Raw genomic sequence first — 21,494 nt, 5'->3', positions numbered from 1 at the left:
AGCAGGCTAAAGGAACAGAGGGAGATGAACCAAGAGGGAAAATGGAAGGGACCCCAAATTACTAAATCAGTTTCTCTCAAGTTGGATCTTTCAGTAGATCCTTCCTGTTCTCGGGGTTTATGGTTCTGCCTCCATCACTGTAATGTGTGAGTCACACTCACGTAAGCAGAAACCATTCTGTCCCTGAATTACAAAATGGCAGAGGTTCAGTGGGGATTCTTGCCTGACTCAAAAACCCTTCTTGTCACACACCGAACCTACGTGTTCTGGTGAAATTCCCCAAATAAAAGCCAATGACAGGGACAGCCTTCTAGTGGGGAATTCCTGGAGGTGGTGTATTATGGTGGTGACTACTGTATACCTGGCGAGTTTAGGAGGATTGTTTCACAGGATGTGCCAAGAGAATTGTAGGCACAGCACTTCACCAGGAATCCCTTCACGGCCTCACTCATGTTAAGGGTGCTGCTTGATAGCCACTGTCCAAACACTTTTCTGTTAGCCTTTTTATTCCAGATTCCTTCTGTGATCTCCTCTGTGCAGCTGAAAAGAAATGGCCGACAGAGAAATCAGGCAGGTGAGGCTGTGGTCAGATTAGAAGTTAGGGTTGGTCTCGGGAGCTTGGAAAGGGATTTCGCTGTTCTAAGTTATCAGAAATGCTCTGTGCCCTTTGAAAATTATGGTTGACTCAGAAGGTAAACATTTTAAATACTTCACCATTTCTTCTTAAAGGTATTCATGAGAGAGAGTCGATATGTCAGAGAGAGTAAGAGTTCTATGTTCTTCCAACACAAGAGACACCAATGTCCTGCTTACTTGGGAGACTTATCTGAACACTTCTTCCAAGTCCAAGATGGTAATGGGTAGCCATCAGAAGAACACGAAGCCTGACTTGCTGATGTCTTGGCTAGCACCTGAGGTTTCCCTGTAGAGAATAACACCTAAATTAAGCTCCTGTGGTATGGGACTTTCCAGAAATGGCTTCAGCGTTCACTTTATCGAGGCTGCCCATCTATTCCAAGCTGTTTGTGCCTCAGCAAGGGTGTCTCATATGCAGGATGACTCAAGTCCTCTGGTTATTCCCTTTTTGCCCCTTGTATGGAATTTTCTATCCAGGCAGCCCTACCACCCATCTGCAAAATACCCCTTTTCCACAGCCAGGCCCCTCCTGTAGAGAGTCAAGGCACGCTACTCTATAACCTTGAAGAATCAAAATGATTCTGAGCTTCAGAGAAACCCTTACCAAAGTCCAAGGAAATGTACTCTCAGCTTTTTATATTGCCTTCTTCCAAAGAAACAGAAATTACTAAGACAAACCAATGGAAGATATCATGACTTTTAGCTGTTCCTTAACATGACCTTTCAAGATACCAAAGCCAATGAGGCACTTCACCAAAGCATGTTCAGACAGGACATGGAAGCATTATCTTAGCTTCAAGGGATGAACACAGAAAGAGATAAACAGGTATTTATCTATCTATATATGGATATATAGATCTATATATAAACAACAAAGCCATAGGGACGTCTGGGTGGCTTAAGGGGTTAAGCCTCTGCCTTCAACTCAGGTCATGATCTCAGGGTCCTGGGATTGAGCCCCACCTCGGGCTCTCTGCTCAGTGGGAAGCCTGCTTCTCCCTTTCCCACTCCCCCTGCTTGTGTTCCCTTTCTCTCTCTCTGTCAAATAAATAAATAAAATCTTTTAAAAAATAAATAAAGCCAGTAGATTTGAAGTAAAATTTCAACATATTTCAGCATATAAAAATAATATAGTATCCCTTCTAAGCCATTACTTAGCTCTTTCTGGTCATGGTTGATATATAATGAAGGAGTTATGAAAAGAAAATGAGATTTCTTGATAATTTAACTTACTTCTTATGTTCAGCGTGAACATTTTTGTGAATTCAGCATCATCATTTTCTGCATGGAATATATATTCTCCCGGCTGGTGTTTATGGTTGCAAAACTTAGATATGCTGTTTGAAAAAGAATTAAAGATCCACTTAGCCAGATCTTTATAGGAGATGCTGAAATGAACGTCATTATGCTTAGGAGTTTTCCTTGAGACTCTGACCCCTTAAAGTCCAGTGGACAAGGAGGAGTCTGTGTGCTAGGCCCTTGCTAATCTAAGTGTGGTGTGGTCCACAGCAGGTAACATCAGCATTGGTATTATCTAGGAGCTTGTCTGAAATACAGAATTTCAGGTCCCACCCCAAACCTACCGACTCAGAGTCTGCCTTTTAAGATGATCTCCACATGATTCATATGCACGTTTAAGGCTGAGAAGCCCTCCTCTAGACTGGGGTTCCTAAGAGAGATAAAAATGTTCCTGCCCCTACTGTCTATACCTTCTGGACTAGTCTGACTTCCCAGACATTTGGAAAAACCTCTATAGGGAGAGGAGCCCATAACCCCCTGCTTCCTAAAAGGATGGCTCTCTGACATTGGTCCGAGGTAGGACCTATAATCAATCCTTGACTTCAAGAGCAATTAACAATGACAAGGTCTCAAATCCACTGAGTTTGTACAGAAACCTGTAGGTGTTTTCAGGCTCCAGTATTTACTTGGAGTGTTCATTAACCACTCAGTACATTTGGACACGGACAACTTAGTATTGGAGATTAGCCACCATGCCTGCTAGGAATCTAGGATGCTGAATGTTGTAGCCGGATATTATATACTATAGGGGAGATAGGGGATCAAAGAGCTTTTGAATATGCCTTTATGCATTGAAGAAATTGAAAAAAATTTCCCTTAAAACAGAATGAGAGAATGTAAGGCTTGTTCAGAAGATATATAATTAGGCTACCTCTATATAACCTACTAACAGTAAACAAAACAAAACAAACAAACAAACAAAAATATATATATATGAGAAACATATTGCCATATTGCCAGGGTAGATGTGTAAACAGGAGAACACAGGGTGTGGAAACCAGACTTAAACTAGGAGCTATGGAGAATGCAGACTATAAAATATGGCTTCTGTCCTCAAAAATATCATCATCCAGGTGGGTGGATAAAACCTCCAGAGGTAAGAATTAAACTAAAAGCCAATAGAGGATTAAAGAAGGTGGAGGATGCCAATATAGATGAGAAACGTTCAGAGGTATGCACAGAAGCGGGACCCGAGCTAGCTCTTTGTGGATGGGTTGAGTTTAAGGAGAGGGCAAAAACAAAGCATCCAAGGGGGAGGCAGTGGCATTCCCAATGCCATGAGACAGGCACTGGTGTGGCCACTGGGAGAGGAGCAGGGAAGCACAAGTTGAGATGTGGGAGAAAAGACTGAATGGGTATTGTGGGACCAAGTGATCAGGGGTCCATGAAAAACAAGCCTCATTATTTAAACCTCATGGGGAAATCAGGAAGATGCTGTGGATTCTTGAGCAGGAACGGAACACCATGAACAGTACTGTAGTTTAGATTGATGGCAGGAGAGAGATCTGGAGGCAGTTGCAGTAACATAGGAATTAATGAATTATTCATTCATTCATTGTATTACCAATGGTAGAATCTACTTATTGGAGGAATCGGGGATACAACAGTGAGGTACAAGAGGTAAGTTTCTGTTCTCACAGCATTTTCACATTGGTAGTGAAGGTAGACCAGTGATTCCAGTAGAGTGGGAAGTCCAATGAGAGCAGAAGTAAAAGTTCAGATTTGAGAATTCAGAGCACGCAAAAACGAGTGCTATCGAAGGCAGGGAAAATGGGAAAGGATTGGAAAGAGCAAACCCAAGAGGCACCAGGAAAAACAAATACAACTAAGCAGGTGCTGTGCTAGGTACAGAAGAGGGAGAGAGCAGAATCCCAGCTGATTCTCAAGACTCAGCAGCCACACCTGGCACCTGACTGATAGAGCAGCTTTGAAGCCCATGTGTATTTGACACCAGTGTTCTGTGCCCTCAACTCCAAAGCTAAAGGATAATTCTGACTCTGTATAGCGATAAGGGAATTCATTTCTCTGGCCTATCAGAGTGAGCATTTAATGAGTTTTTTGTTTGCCCTGTTTGTTTTTTGTTTGTTTGCCCTGTTAACAACAAGAAGGCTGAAGTAGAGGAATTTCTTACCCGACCTACTTGTGGACAACAAGGAAATGGCTGGTGACATGGAAGTGATGGAAAGATGGGGGAACACACCAGTATAACATTAGGGAGAAAAGTAAATATAGCCACTTGTGACTCCCAGACTTTAGGAAGGCAGAGTATAAGTGGCCCAAGAAGGGAAAGATGCATGCTTCTAAAAGAGAAAATGTTAATTCTCACTGGACACCAAGAGCACCAATCAGCTGGACTGAAGAAACTACCGGTGCAATAAGTGATTATCATGTGGACCAAAGCAAAATGTTTTGTGAACTTTTTTTTTTTAATATTTTATTTATTTGACACAGAAAGAGAAATCACAAGTAGGCAGAGAGGCAGGCAGAGAGAGGGGAGAAAGCAGGTTCCCTGTGGAGCAGAGAGCCCAACGTGGGGCTCAATCCCAGGACCCTGGGATCATGACCTGAGCTGAAGGCAGAGGCTTTAACCCATTGAGCCACCCAGGTGCCCCTGTTTTGTGAACTTTTTCCTTCCTAAGTCTTTTGTGCTGTCTTAATGGAGAATGATTTGCCATGGGATAGACGAGAGAGCATCTGAAATGTTCTCACTCTTCTGGGTAGGAAATTGGTCACCTACGTAGCCTGATCACAAAACCACATATCCAGATTATTTTCAACTGCTTGGGCCCCAGTTCCACCCTTCGCTGACAGTTAACCCTAGCAAAAGCAACAACTGGGTCACTGAACCTCCTCTGGGAATTCCAAGGGGAATAACCAACCAGGTGATCTGGAGATACAAAGCTTCCTCTTTCCCCTTAGGGTTTTTCTAGAAATGGCCAGCTGACATGAGATGGGAGATCAGGACATTGGAGTTTACAGTGAAAGAGTATCTTGGTGACATACAACCATGAAAACCACGAGTTTTCTTCTCTGCACAAGCAAAATGAAGGTCCTCTTTACTTTCTGTGTGGTGCCTAGAGGAGACGGGATGAGGAAGGGCTGGGTCTTCCCAGCGGCTCAGGGAGTACTTGTTCTATAAGTGAAGAACGCTTTCTGCAAAGAGCAAGGGATTATTAAAGTCAAATCAGCATGCGGAGAATAATACAGTATCCACTGGGGAAGCTGAGAGCTTCTGAAAGAGGAGAACAAAAAGCTGATGGGAGTGGGGGAGGCTTCCCCCGGCACCGAGTGCTATCTGATCAAGAAACCCACGATTCTACCTCTGCAGAAGGGGGACACGGCCAGGCTGAAGCTGGATCTGATCTGTTCCAACTTCTGTCCCGAGGGAGATAGAGTCAGGAGGTGGGAGGAAGGTGATGATGATTTCATATAATACCATCCTCGTTTTTATCTTGGGGGAGTCAGCAAGCCTGGGGCAACAGAACCATTATGGACTGAATAGCAAAGCATGGCCCATCTCATTAGGAGGCACACTTTATTTTTAAATAACGGAAGAAAATGATTGCATCGCTTGCATTTTTGTTTTCTTACATCCTGGGTTTGGGACTTCTACACTTTTGAAATGAGTTGGCGTCCAGAGCCAGTATAGTGATGTGGTTAAAAACATAGGCTCTGGGGGCACCTGGGTGGCTCAGTGGGCTAAGCCTCTGCTCTTCGGCCCAGGTCATGATCTCAGGGTCCTGGGATGGAACCCCGCATCTGGCTCTCTGCTCGGCTGGGAGCCTGCTTCCTCCTCTCTCTCTCTGCCTGCTGCTCTGCCTACTTGTGATCTCTCTCCCTCTGTCAAATAAATAAAATCTTAAAAAAAAACAAACAAACAAAAACCCAAAACATAGGCTCTGAAGTCAACCGTTTTTGCCAGAATCCCAACTCTGCCATTGCCCAGTGGTGTGACCTTGGGCAAGTCACTTAACCTCTCTGTACCTCCTCATCCTTGAAATGAAGACAGTGGTAGTACTGACCTTGTATGGCTGTGGGAGGAGAACACTGTTACATTTTTAAGTAGTTTTGTGTGACGTATCTATAATGGGGCCCAGCTCACATATTGAACACAACGTATGTGTTTATCATTACTATGAGGCTTATTAACTCCAGTAATCATTTTGAGTAAAAAAGAAATTTAGAAACTTTACTGTAGTGTATACTGTGAGAAAATAACATTAAAACAAAAGAAAGCTGCAAAGAAAAAAAAAACCTAAAGTAAATGTCCATCAACAAGATTCAGTTAAAATAAAATGGTCCAAAAAGCAGAATACTGTGCAGCCATTAAGATGCTGATGTAGGGGCGCCTGGGGTGGCTCAGTGGGTTAAAGCCTCTGCCTTCGGCTCAGGTCATGATCTCGGGGTCCTAGGATGGAGCCCCGCATTGGGCTCTCTGCTCTGCAGGGAGCCTGCTTTCTCTCCCTGCCTCTCTTGTGATTTCTACTTGTGATTTCTGTCAAATAAATAAATAAAATCTTTTAAAAAAAAGATGCTAATGTAAATAAGATAAGATGTAATATATTTAGTATCATAGAGAGATGCTCACAATATATTTTAAATAAAAAATCAGGTTACAAATGGCAAAATTAGTGCCATAGTTGTATAAAACCTGTATTTATATGTTTCTATCATGGTGGTTACATAGAAAAAATCTGAAATATAATCTCTGGAGGTAGAGTTATTGATGTTATTTCTATTTTTTTTAAAAGGCAGTTTCAGAAAACAGGAGTAAAGGAAGGGTACTGACTTTGTTCCACGTGGGCAAGTAACAGCCTGTTTCCATCTTTCAAAAAATGATATTATGGGCATTAAGCGAGATAATTCACATAAAAGATGTGCACATTGTCTGGCATGTGGTCAGAGTTTAAAGAAGTTTCTTTCGCTCTCAGTGAGCGGGGTCTTGGGGAGGAAAGGACAGGTGCCCCAAACAGCAGCGGCAAAGAGGGACAGGGTTTGCTGGGGGCTCTCGGTGCTTTACTGAACCCACACGACTTCTCCCTCCTTTCAAGATACCTTCAAGGCCCATCTCTTTCCAGAAAAAAAAAAAAAAAAAAAGTCTTCCCAAAGACGCTCAATACACTTCTGCAATTACATATCTTTTATTGACTTGAGAGCCTGCTTTTCTATTAGTCTCTGTGCTTGAGAAGGACAACATCTTATGGCTCAGAAGTCACATGCCCACCCCCCCTGATGTCTCCCCTAAGCGCTCACCTAATGCTCGGTGTGTGCAGAACTCCAGGCTACTGGAGGTGGAAAATGAAATACTCCAGGGAAAAGGAAAACACAGGGATCAGGCAAGCTAAGGAGAGTCTTTCAGAAGGAATCACTAAATAATTCTAACATCTTAAGGTTTGCTTATTTGTTTGAACCACAAAACTGGGAAAGGCTGAGGTAGATTCAGCATTTATAAGGAAGTCTAGAGGGACAGGAAATTATGCAAAGCAACCGATAACTATCCTAGGACCTTTTCTCAAGATGAAGATATCAGGACTGCTAGAGAATTCCAGTGGAATAAAATGTAAACACAGAAAGACAAGCCCTCACACTTGGGGTATGATGTTTGAGGAAGTAAATAGGAGAAATGAAGCTGTGAAGGTGGGGAAGCTGACAGACTTCCGGCACACGCACGACGACTACACCATAGTCTTTTTTCATGAGGCGGGTTCCTACAGAGGGCCTTCCAGTTATCGCTACAAAAGCTCATGTCACTCTGCTTATAAAGTCACCTGTTGCAACATGATTAAGATACGGTCCTTCACCAACAAATTTCAGTTTGGTTGAACTTTGAATAACAAATTTCAGTTTTGGTTGAACTTTGAATGTAAGTGGTAAGGGAAAGGAAGCTCACTGTATGATTCTTTTAGCTTATTAGTAAATTGGAAACTTTTTAAATAAAAAAAATGATATCCAATATTCAGCTAGCCACCTGTTCTCTCAACTCAGAGCCTGGTGTGGAGAGCAAAAGACATTCAGGGTCCTCACTTGAAGCTATGTTTAGATTTCTCGTTATTCACTTTTTGTTCAGTATTTTGAGCATCTTCTTCAAGAAGAAGGATGATCTGTCTTCCCCTTGTGTTGTGTGTTACATAGCGTATAGGGTGATACAGGATATCAGGCACACCATTATCACTGACAAACCCTGTGTGTCACCCAGTGTGTCAGTATCACCAACAAACACTGCAGCTCTTCTAGAACTTTTCAGATAAAACAAACTCTTGGGTGTTGGGTATTATGTGAGTGTCTGGTGTGTGGTCCTCGCAGGGCACAGAGGATGCCACTGACTTCTTCTAGCCCAGGCACTGCATCACCACTTCCAGGGATGATGATGAATTAATTCATTCATTCATTAAATACAAGTTGCCTCAATGAGGTATTGTATGAGAGAGAGACATGGTCCTCTAATCAGTGATTCTGTAAAAACTCAAGAGCTTGTGTCAGAAGTCAGCAGCAAAGGAGCAATGAATCGTATCCAAGATGCCCCTTGACCATGAATGTGCCAGTCTAATTCTGGGGGTTGGAGAGAGAGAAAGAGACATTACCTTATTCATTCTTGTAGACCCTCAGAGCATCAAGCCCATCGAGAAGATATTTAAAGAATATTTATTGAACTAAAGAGAATTGATTCTCTAGCTCTTTGAATCAGGTTCAGGAGAGAATCCCATAGCACTAAGAGCTTCTCTGACACAGGTCACAATACAAAGAAGGGAGGGAATGTTGATATCACTGATAGTCATCCGAACAGAGAGGCCTGTGGTGGTCAATTCAACAGAAAGACAGGGGCTGACTCCCCGGCTGCCTACATTCAAAGGTTTGATAATTCAGAATAAGCAGCTTATGATAATGGGGTGATCCCTCTGTGGCAGTGGTTCTCAACCCCAGTCAATTTCTCCAAAGCAAGGACATCTGGCAATGTCCAGAGATATTTTTGGTTGTCACAGCTGGGGGTAGGGTTTCTACTGACATCCACTGGGTGGAGGCCAGAGATCCTGGTAAAGATCAAACAATGCAAAGGACAGTTCCCAGAACAAAGAATTATCCAGCCCAGGATGTCAATAGTTTGCTTTTGAGAAACCCTAATTCAGAAAGTGGGTATCCCTCAGCTCACAGGTCAAAGACTGTGTTCTTGATTAACTGCAAAATGAATGCTTTGGACATTAAGAGGTTAGGGCAAGAGAGGACAGAGAGTTCCATGCAAACTCTGCATTACAGTCTTTCTAAAAATGCAAACAAAGATCACTTATAAACCATTTTGGGTTATGAAGAATAGCACAGTAATTGTGAAACAGAGGTGAACCCAGGTTAAAAAAAAACAACTTTTTCTCTTCACCTGGACCAATGTTATCCGATAGAAACAGAATGTAAGCCATACAGGTAATTAAAAATTTTCCAGTTAGCTATGAAAAAGAAAATAATGGGGCACCTGGGTGGCTTAGTCATTATGCGTCTCCCTCAGGTCATGATCCCATGGTCCTGGGATTGAGCCCTGCATCGGGCTCTCTGCTCTGAGGGAAGTCTGCATCTCCCTCTCCCTCTCCCCCCTGCTTGTGCTCCCTCTCTCGCTGTCTCTCTGTCAAATAAAAAAATTAAAAAGTCTTTTAAAAGTAAAAAAAAATAATAATAATATAATATGATAAATAAAAATAAAATAAAATGTCAGATAAAGAAAAAGAAAAAATAAGTAAAAACTAAACATTGTTTTTATTTAACTGGATATATCTAAAACACTATAATTTAACTTATAATCAGCTTAAAAATTGAGATATTTTACAGTCTTTTTATTTTCCAAACTAAGTCTTCAAAATCTAGTGTGTATTTTACAGTTATGGCACATCTCAGTCGGGACTAGCCCATTTCAAGTACTCAACAGCCATTGTGGCTGGTTAGCTACTGTAGGCAGAACACAGATCTAGACCCTTGACAGGACTCACCAGAGGGAAGGACAACATGTAGAATCTGGGCATTTTTCCCCAGTTGTTGAGCATGGCTAGAATGGGAGCTAGGAATCCATATTTTTAACATTTGCCCAGATGATTCCTACAGAAGTGGTTTACAGACCACACGTCAAGAAATGCTTTATTCTAGACCACTGACATGTTTGAGGGATGACAAGTGTCTTTCAGGCACTCAGAGCCCCGCATGAAATCATGGTACACAGGACTACATTTATGAGATAAGAGGGGTCTAGCTCTAGGAAATACCAGAAAAAAAGAGTTGTTTTCTGTTTCCTGTAAGACAATCTTGAATACAGCTGTACAGATCCCCAGGAAAATGGAATTTTCCTTCAGCATTTATTCTTAGGCTATTTCTGCATTGATATTTTTGAAAAGTTAAATCAATACACTTGTAAGTAATGTTTTGCTGTTTTTAATGGGTTTTACTTCCTCAATCATCTGTATACGTGCGGAGGGAGATTCGGCATAATAAAACACAGTACTCTCAAATAGGAAGTAACAATCGAGTGACTCAGAAAATGCCGCAGAACCATATTCAGACTAGTAGGATTCTTTCTGTTGTTTTTTTTTTTTTTTTTTGTCCAGGGGGTTCTAGATTTGAACTGATTCTAAGACTATCACAATGGCCTCATCTTTGCTTTTTCTCTTCTCATCTTCCATGTCAACTCAGTAATATAAAAACTTGTAATACAGAACCGCTCTTCTGGGGGCGAGAAGTAGGGCTGTGCTATGCCCAGAGAGCCCCTGAACAGTCTGTCGGCTCACCTGGACCCGTCATCAAGCCCACGCTGCTCACAAGGAAATGATTTTCGAGAGAAGGTCCACGTACATCTGATCTGCGGATATGCTTTAAACCTGACAGAAAAACAAAACTCTTCATACTGGTCAATCTCATAGTCTTCACTCGATTTGGAACCATTTATAAATCCCTTTTCTGTTAAAAAAAAAAAAAGTATGTTTATACATTAGATGGGATTCATATGGACATACATTGAAAAGATAAAATACATTTTTATTCATTAGTTTCACATAAGAAAACTCCGATGTGGCCATGCCGCAGGTCAGAACTGACAGTTGACAAGAAATTCAAGAGTCCTCTCCCTAGTTATAAACCTGGGTTCGTCACCTTCTACAGTCAAGATTCCTCTAAGAATTGGATGTCAGTAATTGAATCCCTCCCCAAATCAACCTCCATATTTTATGGACAATTTCAAGAGATCCAAGAGCTCCCAAGCCTGGCAAGCCTGTCCATTTCGGGGCAACTGACAGAATTTGGAAGCCCTCTGCTGAGTGAAGACTTCTCTCTCGGTGAGTGACGTGTCCCACCGAAAATCATCTCAGGCACAAATGAAAGAATCTGGCCAGCAGTATTCACTAGATTTCTTTACGGAGGACTTACTTGTTAGTTTGATATGAGAATCACTTCATTCTCTAGCATGTCTGAGGCTGCCACCTGATCTGAGATTATTGAAGCGTGGTTATTTTCAAATCCTGCACAGCCCACCCAGTTTCCGTGCATCTAAGCGCTTGTCCCTTCTCTCTGTCCCTGCCTGTCACCTGCAGTTTTCAGAACAAGTATTTATCAGGTGCCAATTTTGCGTCAGGCTCTCTGCCAAGTTCTGGGACCACAGGGGTATAGAAGGGATTATTTCCGTCCTTCTGGAATTTAGTCTGTTGGTAGACAAACATCCACAAACAGATGGTCACGTTACAATGACAGTACAAAGACAGTGGCATTCAAGTGAGCACGGTTTAAGTGGAAAAGGAAAGGGGCAGGCAGCTTCTAATTACAAACCGATTCTATTTCAGTTTCGTGCTCAGCTTTTTGATGCTACTGTGTCCCAACAGAATTTGCAGTCCGTACCTCACGTTCCACACTAAAGCAACTGAAAGGATGGAGAAAGACCGAGAAAGAGCAGCCCGCATTACCTAGGATGGTAACCAGAGCGGATTTACTGGGATGTTCTGAAGAGGAACAAGTGTAATAGCCGGTGTCATTTCTTCCCACTGATGATACAAAAGCAAACAGAATCCGTATCATAGTTCTGTTTGTGGAATAGGTACTCATCTCAAAGGAGCTGCCCTGGATTTTAATAAAACAAGAGTTTGAATTTAATGACTTCAACCCGTACTTTGTAGCCATCTGCAGTTTCAGAATGCAAACTTGTCATCTTACCTCCCCCAGCGCTTTATTTTCTAGCTCCCAGCTGAGTCCGAATCCATGGTTTACGTGAACAGCTTTGCACCTTATCCATAAGGGTTCCCCTACTTTAAGAAATAACTGTGGCGGTGTGGTCTGAGGCGTTTGATTTAGATCTGAAAGGACGAAAACATCCCGAGTGAGAAAACAAGGTGATTTTTCCACCCCCACCTCCCCATTATAGAATACATCCCGAGCGTTCCAGTGACCAAAGATTTTTACCATCATCTCAAATGGTACCCACTGCTTGGATAGAAGAATCCTTTAGAAACTGTCTACCCTCGTAAAGAAATTGGTAGATGCATAATCCAAAATATTCTAAGTGGCATAGAGAACTATGGCAGCTCTAAAAGTGAATGATGACCTAAGCAATCACTGTTCAGTGTCGGGTTTTTCCTAAGGAACAGTCACTGAAAAGAGAAGAGCCCCGTCTCATGGTTCCTACCTATTGTGAATAGCTTGGTACACTCCCTGCCCAGCTCGTTTCTTGCACAGCACCTTATGTCTGTTCCAAACAGCTCATAAAGCACGCTTTCCTCCTTTGTAACAACAGCTGCACTCTCCCCTTTACAGCTGCAAGTAGAAAAAAAGAGCTGTCTGACCAAACATGTTTTTTTAAAGTTACAAATGAAAGTGAGGGAGAAAAACAAAGTGAAAGGTTCTAGAGCCTGTTTAAGAGAATGAAATGCATCAGGGCACCTGGGTGGCTCAGTGGGTTAAAGATTCTGTCTTCGGCTTGGGTCATGATCCCAGGATCCTGGGATCGAGTCCCACATAGGGCTCTCTGCTCAGTAGGGAGCCTGCTTCTCCACCTCTTTCTGCCTACTTGTGATCTCTGTCTGTCAAACAAATAAAATCTTAAAAAAAAAAAAAAGAGAGAGAGAGATTGAGAGAGAGAAAGAAATGTGTTGAGAGGTAAACCCAAATCTAAGGTTTCTAGGTAGTTATCCATTATCTCAACCAATTAGAATAACACTAAAAAAAAAAAAAAAAAAAAAAAAAAGGAATAACACTAAACAGAATTACATACTTTTTTCCTTTTTTTAGCGAGCTCTACCCTCAATATAGGGCTCAAATTCACCACAGGAGATCAAGAGTCCCATACTTTCCCAACTGAGTCAGCCAGGAACGCCAGATTACATACATTTTTATGTAAGCTTAAATTTTGGGGGGTTTGGTGCCTTCTTTTTTTGTTGTTGAGAGAGAAAGAGAGAATGAGTGGAGAAAGAAGAAAGAGGGAAAAAAAGACAAGAGAAAAGGAAAAGCACCATTAGGTTTCAATACAGCACAACAAGGCGGGTATCTTTTCTTTGAAGCCCTACAGAGGACTATGAGGGAGAAGAGAAGAATGTTGCAGAAGTCACCCATCCGCAGAGCTCACAGGGAAGAGGCATGGTAAGACGCAGGAGGGAATTCAGTGGGTCTCAGGACCTGACACGGTACCCCTCACCCCCACCCCTTCACCCCCTCTTCATGCCCTCATCACCACCGTCCACATCCCCACCCTTCCTCAGACCCTTATCCCTCCTCAGCCCCCCACCCTCACCTCCTCATCCCCATTACCATGCCCTCCCACACCCTCCACCCCCTCACCACCCCCACCATGCCCCCACCCTGGTGCCCTCACTGTCACCCCTCAGCCCACCCCCAGACCGCACGCCATCCCATCATCCCCACCCCCACTGTCTTCCCACCCTAACCCTTACCTCCTCATCCCTATCCCATACCCCTCATGCCCTTTTCTTAGCATAAGACAGACTTGGATTCCTCCCAGGGAGTTACCCTAACCACTGCCTTTCCAAAAGCAGGAGTTGCTTTTGGAGCCTGTGGGTGATTACGTTTCTCCCCCTTACCACTTTAGCTAAATGTATTCTTTTCTTTGTTGACATATTATTCCTTAATGATATTTTTTTTCTTCTTATAAGACAACAGTAATTGAGTTCACTGTAGAAATTCTTGAAAATACAAAAAAGCCCAAAGAATTTTACTTGCCCATATTTCTACTACCCTGAGATAACAACTATTATTATTTTGGGGTGCAGACTGTCTATCTCCCCCCCCCACCGCTATGCTTATGTTATATATGTATCTACAGGTAATCTCTTTGTCCTCTAAAATTTGTGATCACATTCCTACCATTTGGTAATCTTTTTTTTTTTTTTTACTTTTTCTCCTGCTTAGTACCATTTTTCACCAAAATTGCTTAGTAAATTTTTATTAGCTCAAACTGCATGAATTCTCGCTTTGTGAGAGCATAGCTATGGCACCTATGAAAAACAAAAGAAAACACACATATGGGACTATCTGCAGGCGCCAGCCTTGCAATGAGCTCACATGTATTGATTCATTTCATCACTGTAGCGTAAGGCAAGTACTATCCCATTCCCATTCTTCTGATAAGCCAATTGGTACACACAGTGTGATGTCAGCTATATCAGAAAAAGACCAAAAAATAAAGCAAAAATAGCAATTACCTCTATAAATGTCATACCTTTCACTCTGTGCATTGCAGAACACCCATTCCACGGTCGGTTCTGGAATGCTCTCAGATATGCAGACCAGGGCATCCTGATTTTCCATTTTTCTAAAGTAAGGTCTCCTTAATGTATAAAGCAGTGTGTCTAGAGTATCATAAATGAGTAACATTTTAATATTTCAAAACTAATTGTCTTAGCAACCCCCTCAGAAAAAGAATTCTGCATTATTAAGGAAGGTTAAATATTTTATACCATAGCAGCCTCATCTGCTCCCCTCCAAATATGTACAATAATATATCTCCTCCATTCCAATACATTAAATTCAACTCTGGCTGAAATGTCTACTTCAGCATCTGTCCTCTTAGCTAATTTTTTGGGATATTTCATAAACCTACAGACAACTGAAGTTAAGTGGAGTGAGGTCATGTAAAAATACAAATAGTGATTTGCATAGGAGCAAGAAAACGAGAAATAACAGCTTAAAGCTCATATAATTAAGCCTCAGTTTTCTTCCCATGATTTATTTTATCTAGAACTAGGCAGAACTATGCTGATAAAAAACACAGAAATACAGTAGGAGAGAGGATTGGAAGAGAACTGAGAGGTTCGGTTTTAGCTTCCCGTTCTTTTTGGACCATCATACCTCCCCTCTCCCCCCACCCCCATCTTTGGCTCCCACAATGCTTAATGTACAAACTTTCCACTTCTGGGTGGACCCCTCTAGCCACAGGAGTTCACTACCTCCCTGGGTGGATCATTCCATTTATCAACAGACCTTTTCCTTTAAAAGAAAGTTTCCCTGTTCTAAATTCTAATTTCTGATCTTATATTCTGTTTACAAATATTATATATATGCACACAAAAGAATATATGAAGTGTACATTTCAAAGCATAATAATAAACACAAATGCCCACAGACCCGTATCTGACTTAATAACTGGAATATTAATAAATATCTTCAAATCTATTTTATGTTCCCCGCCATCTCAATCCTAGGTAATCTTTATCCTGAATCTTGTGTTTATCATTCCTGCGCTTTTAAAAATATTTCCACCACATAGATGTGTGTCCCCCAACAATCTATTGGTTTGCTTTGTTTGTTTCTGATCTTCAAAACGTGGTATCCCTCAATATGTAGGTTTCCATAACTTCATTTTCTCATCCAGCCTTATGTTGGTGGTTTTGCCTTATGGTTTTCATGTAGCTATATCACATTCATTTTTTTTTACAGCTATACAGTATTCCTTCAGTGAATATATTACCATTTATTATTTCATTTTCTTGCAATGGACATTTAGCTTTTATCAGTCTGTTGTATTTGCCAACAGTGGTACTATGAACATTCTGTACTGTACCGAGGCAGGTGTGTAAGTTTCTTTAATAATATACCTAGGAGGAAAACTGCTGGTTTATATGATATGAGCATGTTCCGCTCTACATATAACGATAGTCTGCTTTCCAAAATGGTGGTACTAATTTAACTAACATAGCAGGACATGAAATTTCCTTTTTCTCTGTATACTGACCAAGACTTCTTAATTTTCAACAATCTAGTGGCTATAAAATGGTATCTCAGTGTGGTCTTTTTTTTTTTTTTTTTAAGATTTTACTTATTTATTTCTCAGAGAGAGCGAGCACAGGCACAAGCAGGGGGAGAAGCAGAGGGAGAGGAAGAAGCAGGTTCTCTGCTGAGCAAGGAGCCTGATGCAGAACTTGATCCCTGGATGCTGAGATCGTGACCTGAGCCGAAGGCAGACGCATGACAGACTGAGCCCCTCAGGCACCCCTCTCAGTGTGGTCTTAATTTGTTTTTCTCAGTTATTATGTTAATATATTTATTGGCCATTTAGTTTTCGTGTTCTGAAAGTGAAACGTCTACTCGTCTTTTGTTCATTTTTCTACTGTTTTTTTCTTACTGATTGATAGAAGCTATTTACCTATTACAATTTTTAATCCTTTATTGATTACATGAATTGCACATATCTTTTTTCATTATGTGATGGTTTTTATTCTTTCTTGCAATTTCTGACCATTGATCAGGCCCCACATAGGCCTGATCCTGTGACCCTGAGATCATGACCCAAGCTGAAACCAAAAGTCAGTTACCCAACCAACTGAGCCACCCAGGTGCCCCGCCCTCATCCATGGTATAACTAGTTAGGCCAGGGTTCCCTGACTCATATGCCAGAAGAGTACATTACATTACACTGCCATCAGTCTCCTCCCTTCAAAATATTTTCTTCTCTGTGCTAAACATTGTTAAATCCTTCAGCTGTTTGAATTTAACCAAGTTCTTCACTATCTGGTTGCTCTGTTTTGTCAATATTCGTCTGAGAAGAATAATCATCCATTCATTTCCTGAACCTAGACATTCCAACATTCCATTCTCATGAATGCTGCCAAGGTTCAGCTTTCCTTTTTTTTTTTTTTTTTTTTTTTTTTAGGTAACCAGGCCTTAACTGCTGGTTACTGCTAAACTTGTGGTTTGCTAGTAAACCCTTTCCTCTTTTTCACATTGGATGTTGCCAAGTCTCTTCCGCCCGATTTTTTTTTAGCCTCACCCAGAATGCTGAAAGCATGTTACAATTTACCTGAATAGTTGTCATATTTTTACACTATAAATCTGAAATGCAAAGAAGATACCCTACATATAATAAAGACAACAGCAGACACCACTTATCTGACACAAATTCAACTCTAAACATTTGGCAAAAAAAGAAAGACAACAAGCAAAGAATCGTTGATTCCCTTCCGAATTGAACTGAACCACAGAGACCCGTTGTTCCACAGAATGGGATCAGGGACTGAGGAGGGGACAGGGAATAAGACCAAAATCAAAGAGAAACAAAAGCTCTCTTTTGATTTTTGGGCTTTCAGGCCTCTGGTCCTATACATATCAGAGTAAACTGAAGGGCTTTTCAGAACTTCTGACAAGTTTTGACTCTACCTAATTTCTTGCCTTACAGGCCGATTTTAGAAACCTACCACACCACCCCTGGCCCCAATTAAGGTGACACTTCTAGGGATCTAAATGGCCACAGGTGCTCTTTGTGTTAGCAGCTAGGACCACAAGCCCCAGTACAGTGTGGTGTAGACTGCGTAAACCTGGCTTCCAGTGGTGTCCAGTGTGTCTGTTTTCCAAGCTGCATGAAGGGGGAATGGCTGTGAGGCAATGAGATGGTGCCAGCGGCATCCCCCTCAGCACAGATGGTACATACAGAATACTATCCATGGTTATCAGCACGGCACCTCCGTGGACTAGACCCTGGCTTTGTGCCTTCAAGTCACTTACAAGGAATAGGAAGCCTCATCCTCAGGTGTGGCCAGGTAACCTAATTTAAAATGGCTTGGGGTGGGGGGTGCCTGGGTGGCTCAGTGGGTTAAAGCCTCTGCCTTCCACTCAGGTTGTGATCCCAGGATCCTGGGATCGAGCCTCGCTTGGGGCTCTCTGCTCAGCAGGGAGCCTTCTTCCCCCTCCTCTCTCTCTCTGCCTGCCTCTCTGCCAACATGTGATCTCTGTCTGTCAAATAAATAAATAAAATATTTTTTAAAAAATGGCCTAGGGGTGCCTGGATGGCTCAGTCGGTTAAGTGTCTGCCTTCTGCTCAGGTCACTATCCCAGGTCCTGGGATGGAGCCCCGCATCAGGCTCCCTGCTCAGTGGGAAGTCTGCTGCTCCCTCTCCCTCTGCTTGCTGCTCCCACTGCCTGTGCTCTCTCTCTCTCTGTATCAAATAAATAAAACCTAAAAAATAAGTATATAATATAAAATGGCATAAACCCAGAGATTTGGGAGTGCTGCCTTAGTCCCTAAAGGCAGTAGGATGTATGTGAAGGCACCTACCTCTAGTCCCTGCATGTCATGTGAGGTGAAGTGTTCGGTGTCTAGGAGCTGAGGGGGTGCAATTCCTAGGCCTGCACAGAACTGGGAGGAAACAAGAAGCCGGAAAGCACACACGCGGGGTGATTCTGCCAACTGCACAGTTGCCTCCACAGATAACAACATTTGGATTGTTCCTGGCGATTTGCGGAATGATCTAGCATTTGTACAAATCAAGGATCCATAAGCTCTATGTGGTTATTTAAGTCCAGTTTGTAACATCTTAACATGAATGAAAGTCACACCTGGTCCTCAGCCACAGTGGCCACATGTCAAATGTTCAAGAGCAATGTATGGCCGGTGACTACCTTGTTAGAGCGGACACGGACATCTTCCGAAATCTCAGAGAGCTGTACGGGATGGTGTGGGAATCTTTCAATCCTGTGAGGTATGTATTTTTATCCCCGTTCTACAGATAGGCAATTTGAGGTTCAGGGAAATTAAGTGACCTTCCAAAGGTGGTAGGAACAGATCCAGAGTAAGAACCCAGGACTTCTAACTCCATGGTCAAGATCAAAATTATTTTCCATTTCTTCCCTGTCAGTCATGTCACTGAAAAAAGGGGGCTGAACAGAGAATGTTCTGAGAGTCCACAGGTCATGCCCGATGGTTGAAGTGAATTCAACTATTCAACCACATATTGAGGGAAACCTGAATATTGTGTCTCCAGCAGCTGGCAGGAAGCTCAAGGGCTAAACCACTCCTTTGGAATACTGTGAATACCCAGTAGCGAGGTGCACTTACTTCTTATACTCACTGTAAACAATATTGTGTAATTGGTAGCTTCGGTCTGGATGAAAAGTAGGTATTCTCCAGCTTGGGTTTCTGTCATTTTCAAAATGACCATGGAAACAACTCCTCTGATGAAAAAACAAAACAAAACAACAACAACAACAAAAAAAAAACAAGAAAGAGAACTGGTTATTTTGGAAAATGTGTGAAACTAAAACATAAAATTTCACCCTGAGTCAGCGGGCAGCACAGGGGGCCCCCACGTTCCATCTCTGACTGTGGCACCGGAGGCTGGCAGCTTCTCACTCTGCCGGAGGCTGGTTAGTTTGACTTGGACTTCATTCAGGCCCTCCCCTCAGAATGAGGGACCTCCATTCCAGCACCTTCACCCCATGCTTCTCAGGCCTCTCAGAGGGACAAAATGCACAGGCTTGGGGGTTCACTCCTGCCAGCAAGAGCAGACCATTCCCCTCAGTGACAAGCACCTCACAGTCATGTTCTGTTACCTGACCACCAGCCTCACTTCCCCACTTGCAGACCCAGATGACTGTACGAGCAAGATACCCAGAGCTAAGGAACATTCTCTTCTGCGTGACTCTCTCTGTAGATGAAAGAATTCAAGCAAAATCTAACACAAGCCATTATCCTATGTGAAGGAGAAAAATCACATATATGTAAGGAGAAAGATGGCTCGGTTTTCGCTCTTTGAACTTCTTAGGGGCTCGATACCAATACATTTGTCTAGGAGCAATCTCTTCCAAGAAACTTCAATGTGTTCAGTGATATCTATTTTCATTAAAGCTTACGATATTCTCTAATAGTTTGTTGAGTGATGTTGGGTGTAAATTTATGCTTTCTGACCTTTAGATGCTTACTACTCAAGAGTGTAGGATTTCTCTAGCAGTTTTAGTCTCAGCCCACCATCCACTGAGAGTCAGACTCTCAGGACCTGCCCAGACCCATTGGACCCATTGAATCAGGATCTGCATTTGAACAAGGTCTCCAGGCAATCCAAATGCACATTTCTGCAGAGATGCCCTGCCCTGCTCTAGAGCTCCAAGCTGCTTGGTTCCAGAATACTATTCGTAGGTTAGCAGGAGACATATTTGATTGGTGCCTACAATACTCCGGTCCTGTGCTTGCTTTCTCTGAACCACTCATTGTCCTGGTACCATTTGTGAACATTTAATGCATATCATAGGCAACTGGAAGACAGTGATCACAGCCTAGGTATTCAAGCTTTCTAGCCATGAGCCCAGAGCTAGATTTCCACAGTAAGTCTCTATCGTGGACAAATTGCTAAATAGTTTTGGTATTAACTAATCCACAAGATTAGGTAATACCGATCAGTCAAGTTAATACCTATTAGTCAAGACCGGTGATGGGGACTGACAAATGGGACCATTGGTCCTAAATCAAAAAAGGCAAAATCTAATGGAATGACAAGAACCCTGCCTGCATTTGCTTTTTGGTCTCAATCCAGTGGGAAATGTTGTGGTATAAAATTTTAATAGGATTACCAGAACATTTCTTTAAGCCAAAATTTTTAATAGAAGAGTGCTTTGGTTTAACCCCAAGGTACAAATAACCAAAAAACAGAAGTGAGTAATATAGTCTCAAAAGAGGAAAGGAAAATGGATGTGTTCCAAGATTTAGAAGCAAACTTTAGAATTATAGCCACTTTCCTAAAAATTACTTACGAGTTTATTTGACGTTAAGGGAACAAATGCAAATAATCTGGTACAAGTCAGTCACAGAAATGTTCCCCCATACCTCAGTCGGACAGGATACCCACTGTAGGCCATTTGGGTCCCACTTACTGCATGGTTTCTGGAAAGACAGAGACTCCTCTACACCATGGGGCACCAGAACACCCTAACAACTGGAGAGAAAAGTAGCCTTAGAATTACCAAGGGGCATTTGAATGACTTTTGTCTCTTTGTTACTGCCCCCATCTGGTCTCAGCAAGGGGGACCCAGACAGCGGGTGTGGGGGGGGGCGTTAAGGAGTGAGAGGGGCACAATCAGAACAGAGTCAAACACAGACTTGGCCATTCCATCACAATTCTTGGCTAAGATATTTTTCTGGATCATGAGACCCATGTTCCATCATACCCAGATCAGTTTCCTATTAAAATACTTTGTGGATATCACTGGCAATTCTGCTCATCATACTGTGAAACAAAATAGATTAAAACCAAATGTTCTTTCCCCTAGTATTTCCCAGAAAGAAGCTTCTGGCTACTTGAAGTAGAATGTAATGAACATTTTCTAACTTT

The 21,494-nt window shown here is 42.2% G+C and overlaps 1 protein-coding gene across 2 annotated transcripts in view; it reads right to left on the bottom strand.

The window, feature by feature from the left end:
- Positions 1–21,494, bottom strand: part of FLT3 (fms related receptor tyrosine kinase 3) — a 75,340-nt gene that overhangs the window by 24,627 nt on the left and 29,219 nt on the right. For both annotated transcript variants that reach the window (XM_059144302.1, XM_059144303.1), the window contains 9 exons: positions 19,229–19,344; positions 14,621–14,750; positions 12,575–12,702; positions 12,106–12,245; positions 11,859–12,012; positions 10,695–10,863; positions 1,870–1,973; positions 814–922; positions 362–540 (listed from right to left, as the gene is read on the bottom strand). In XM_059144302.1, coding sequence (XP_059000285.1) covers positions 362–540; positions 814–922; positions 1,870–1,973; positions 10,695–10,863; positions 11,859–12,012; positions 12,106–12,245; positions 12,575–12,702; positions 14,621–14,750; positions 19,229–19,344 — 1,229 coding nt within the window. The remainder of the gene's footprint in view (positions 1–361; positions 541–813; positions 923–1,869; positions 1,974–10,694; positions 10,864–11,858; positions 12,013–12,105; positions 12,246–12,574; positions 12,703–14,620; positions 14,751–19,228; positions 19,345–21,494) is intronic.

The sequence above is a fragment of the Mustela lutreola genome, chromosome 13 (genome assembly GCF_030435805.1).
Source record: "Mustela lutreola isolate mMusLut2 chromosome 13, mMusLut2.pri, whole genome shotgun sequence".
NCBI lineage: Eukaryota > Metazoa > Chordata > Mammalia > Carnivora > Mustelidae > Mustela > Mustela lutreola.
This window is presented reverse-complemented; position numbering and strand designations above follow the sequence as displayed.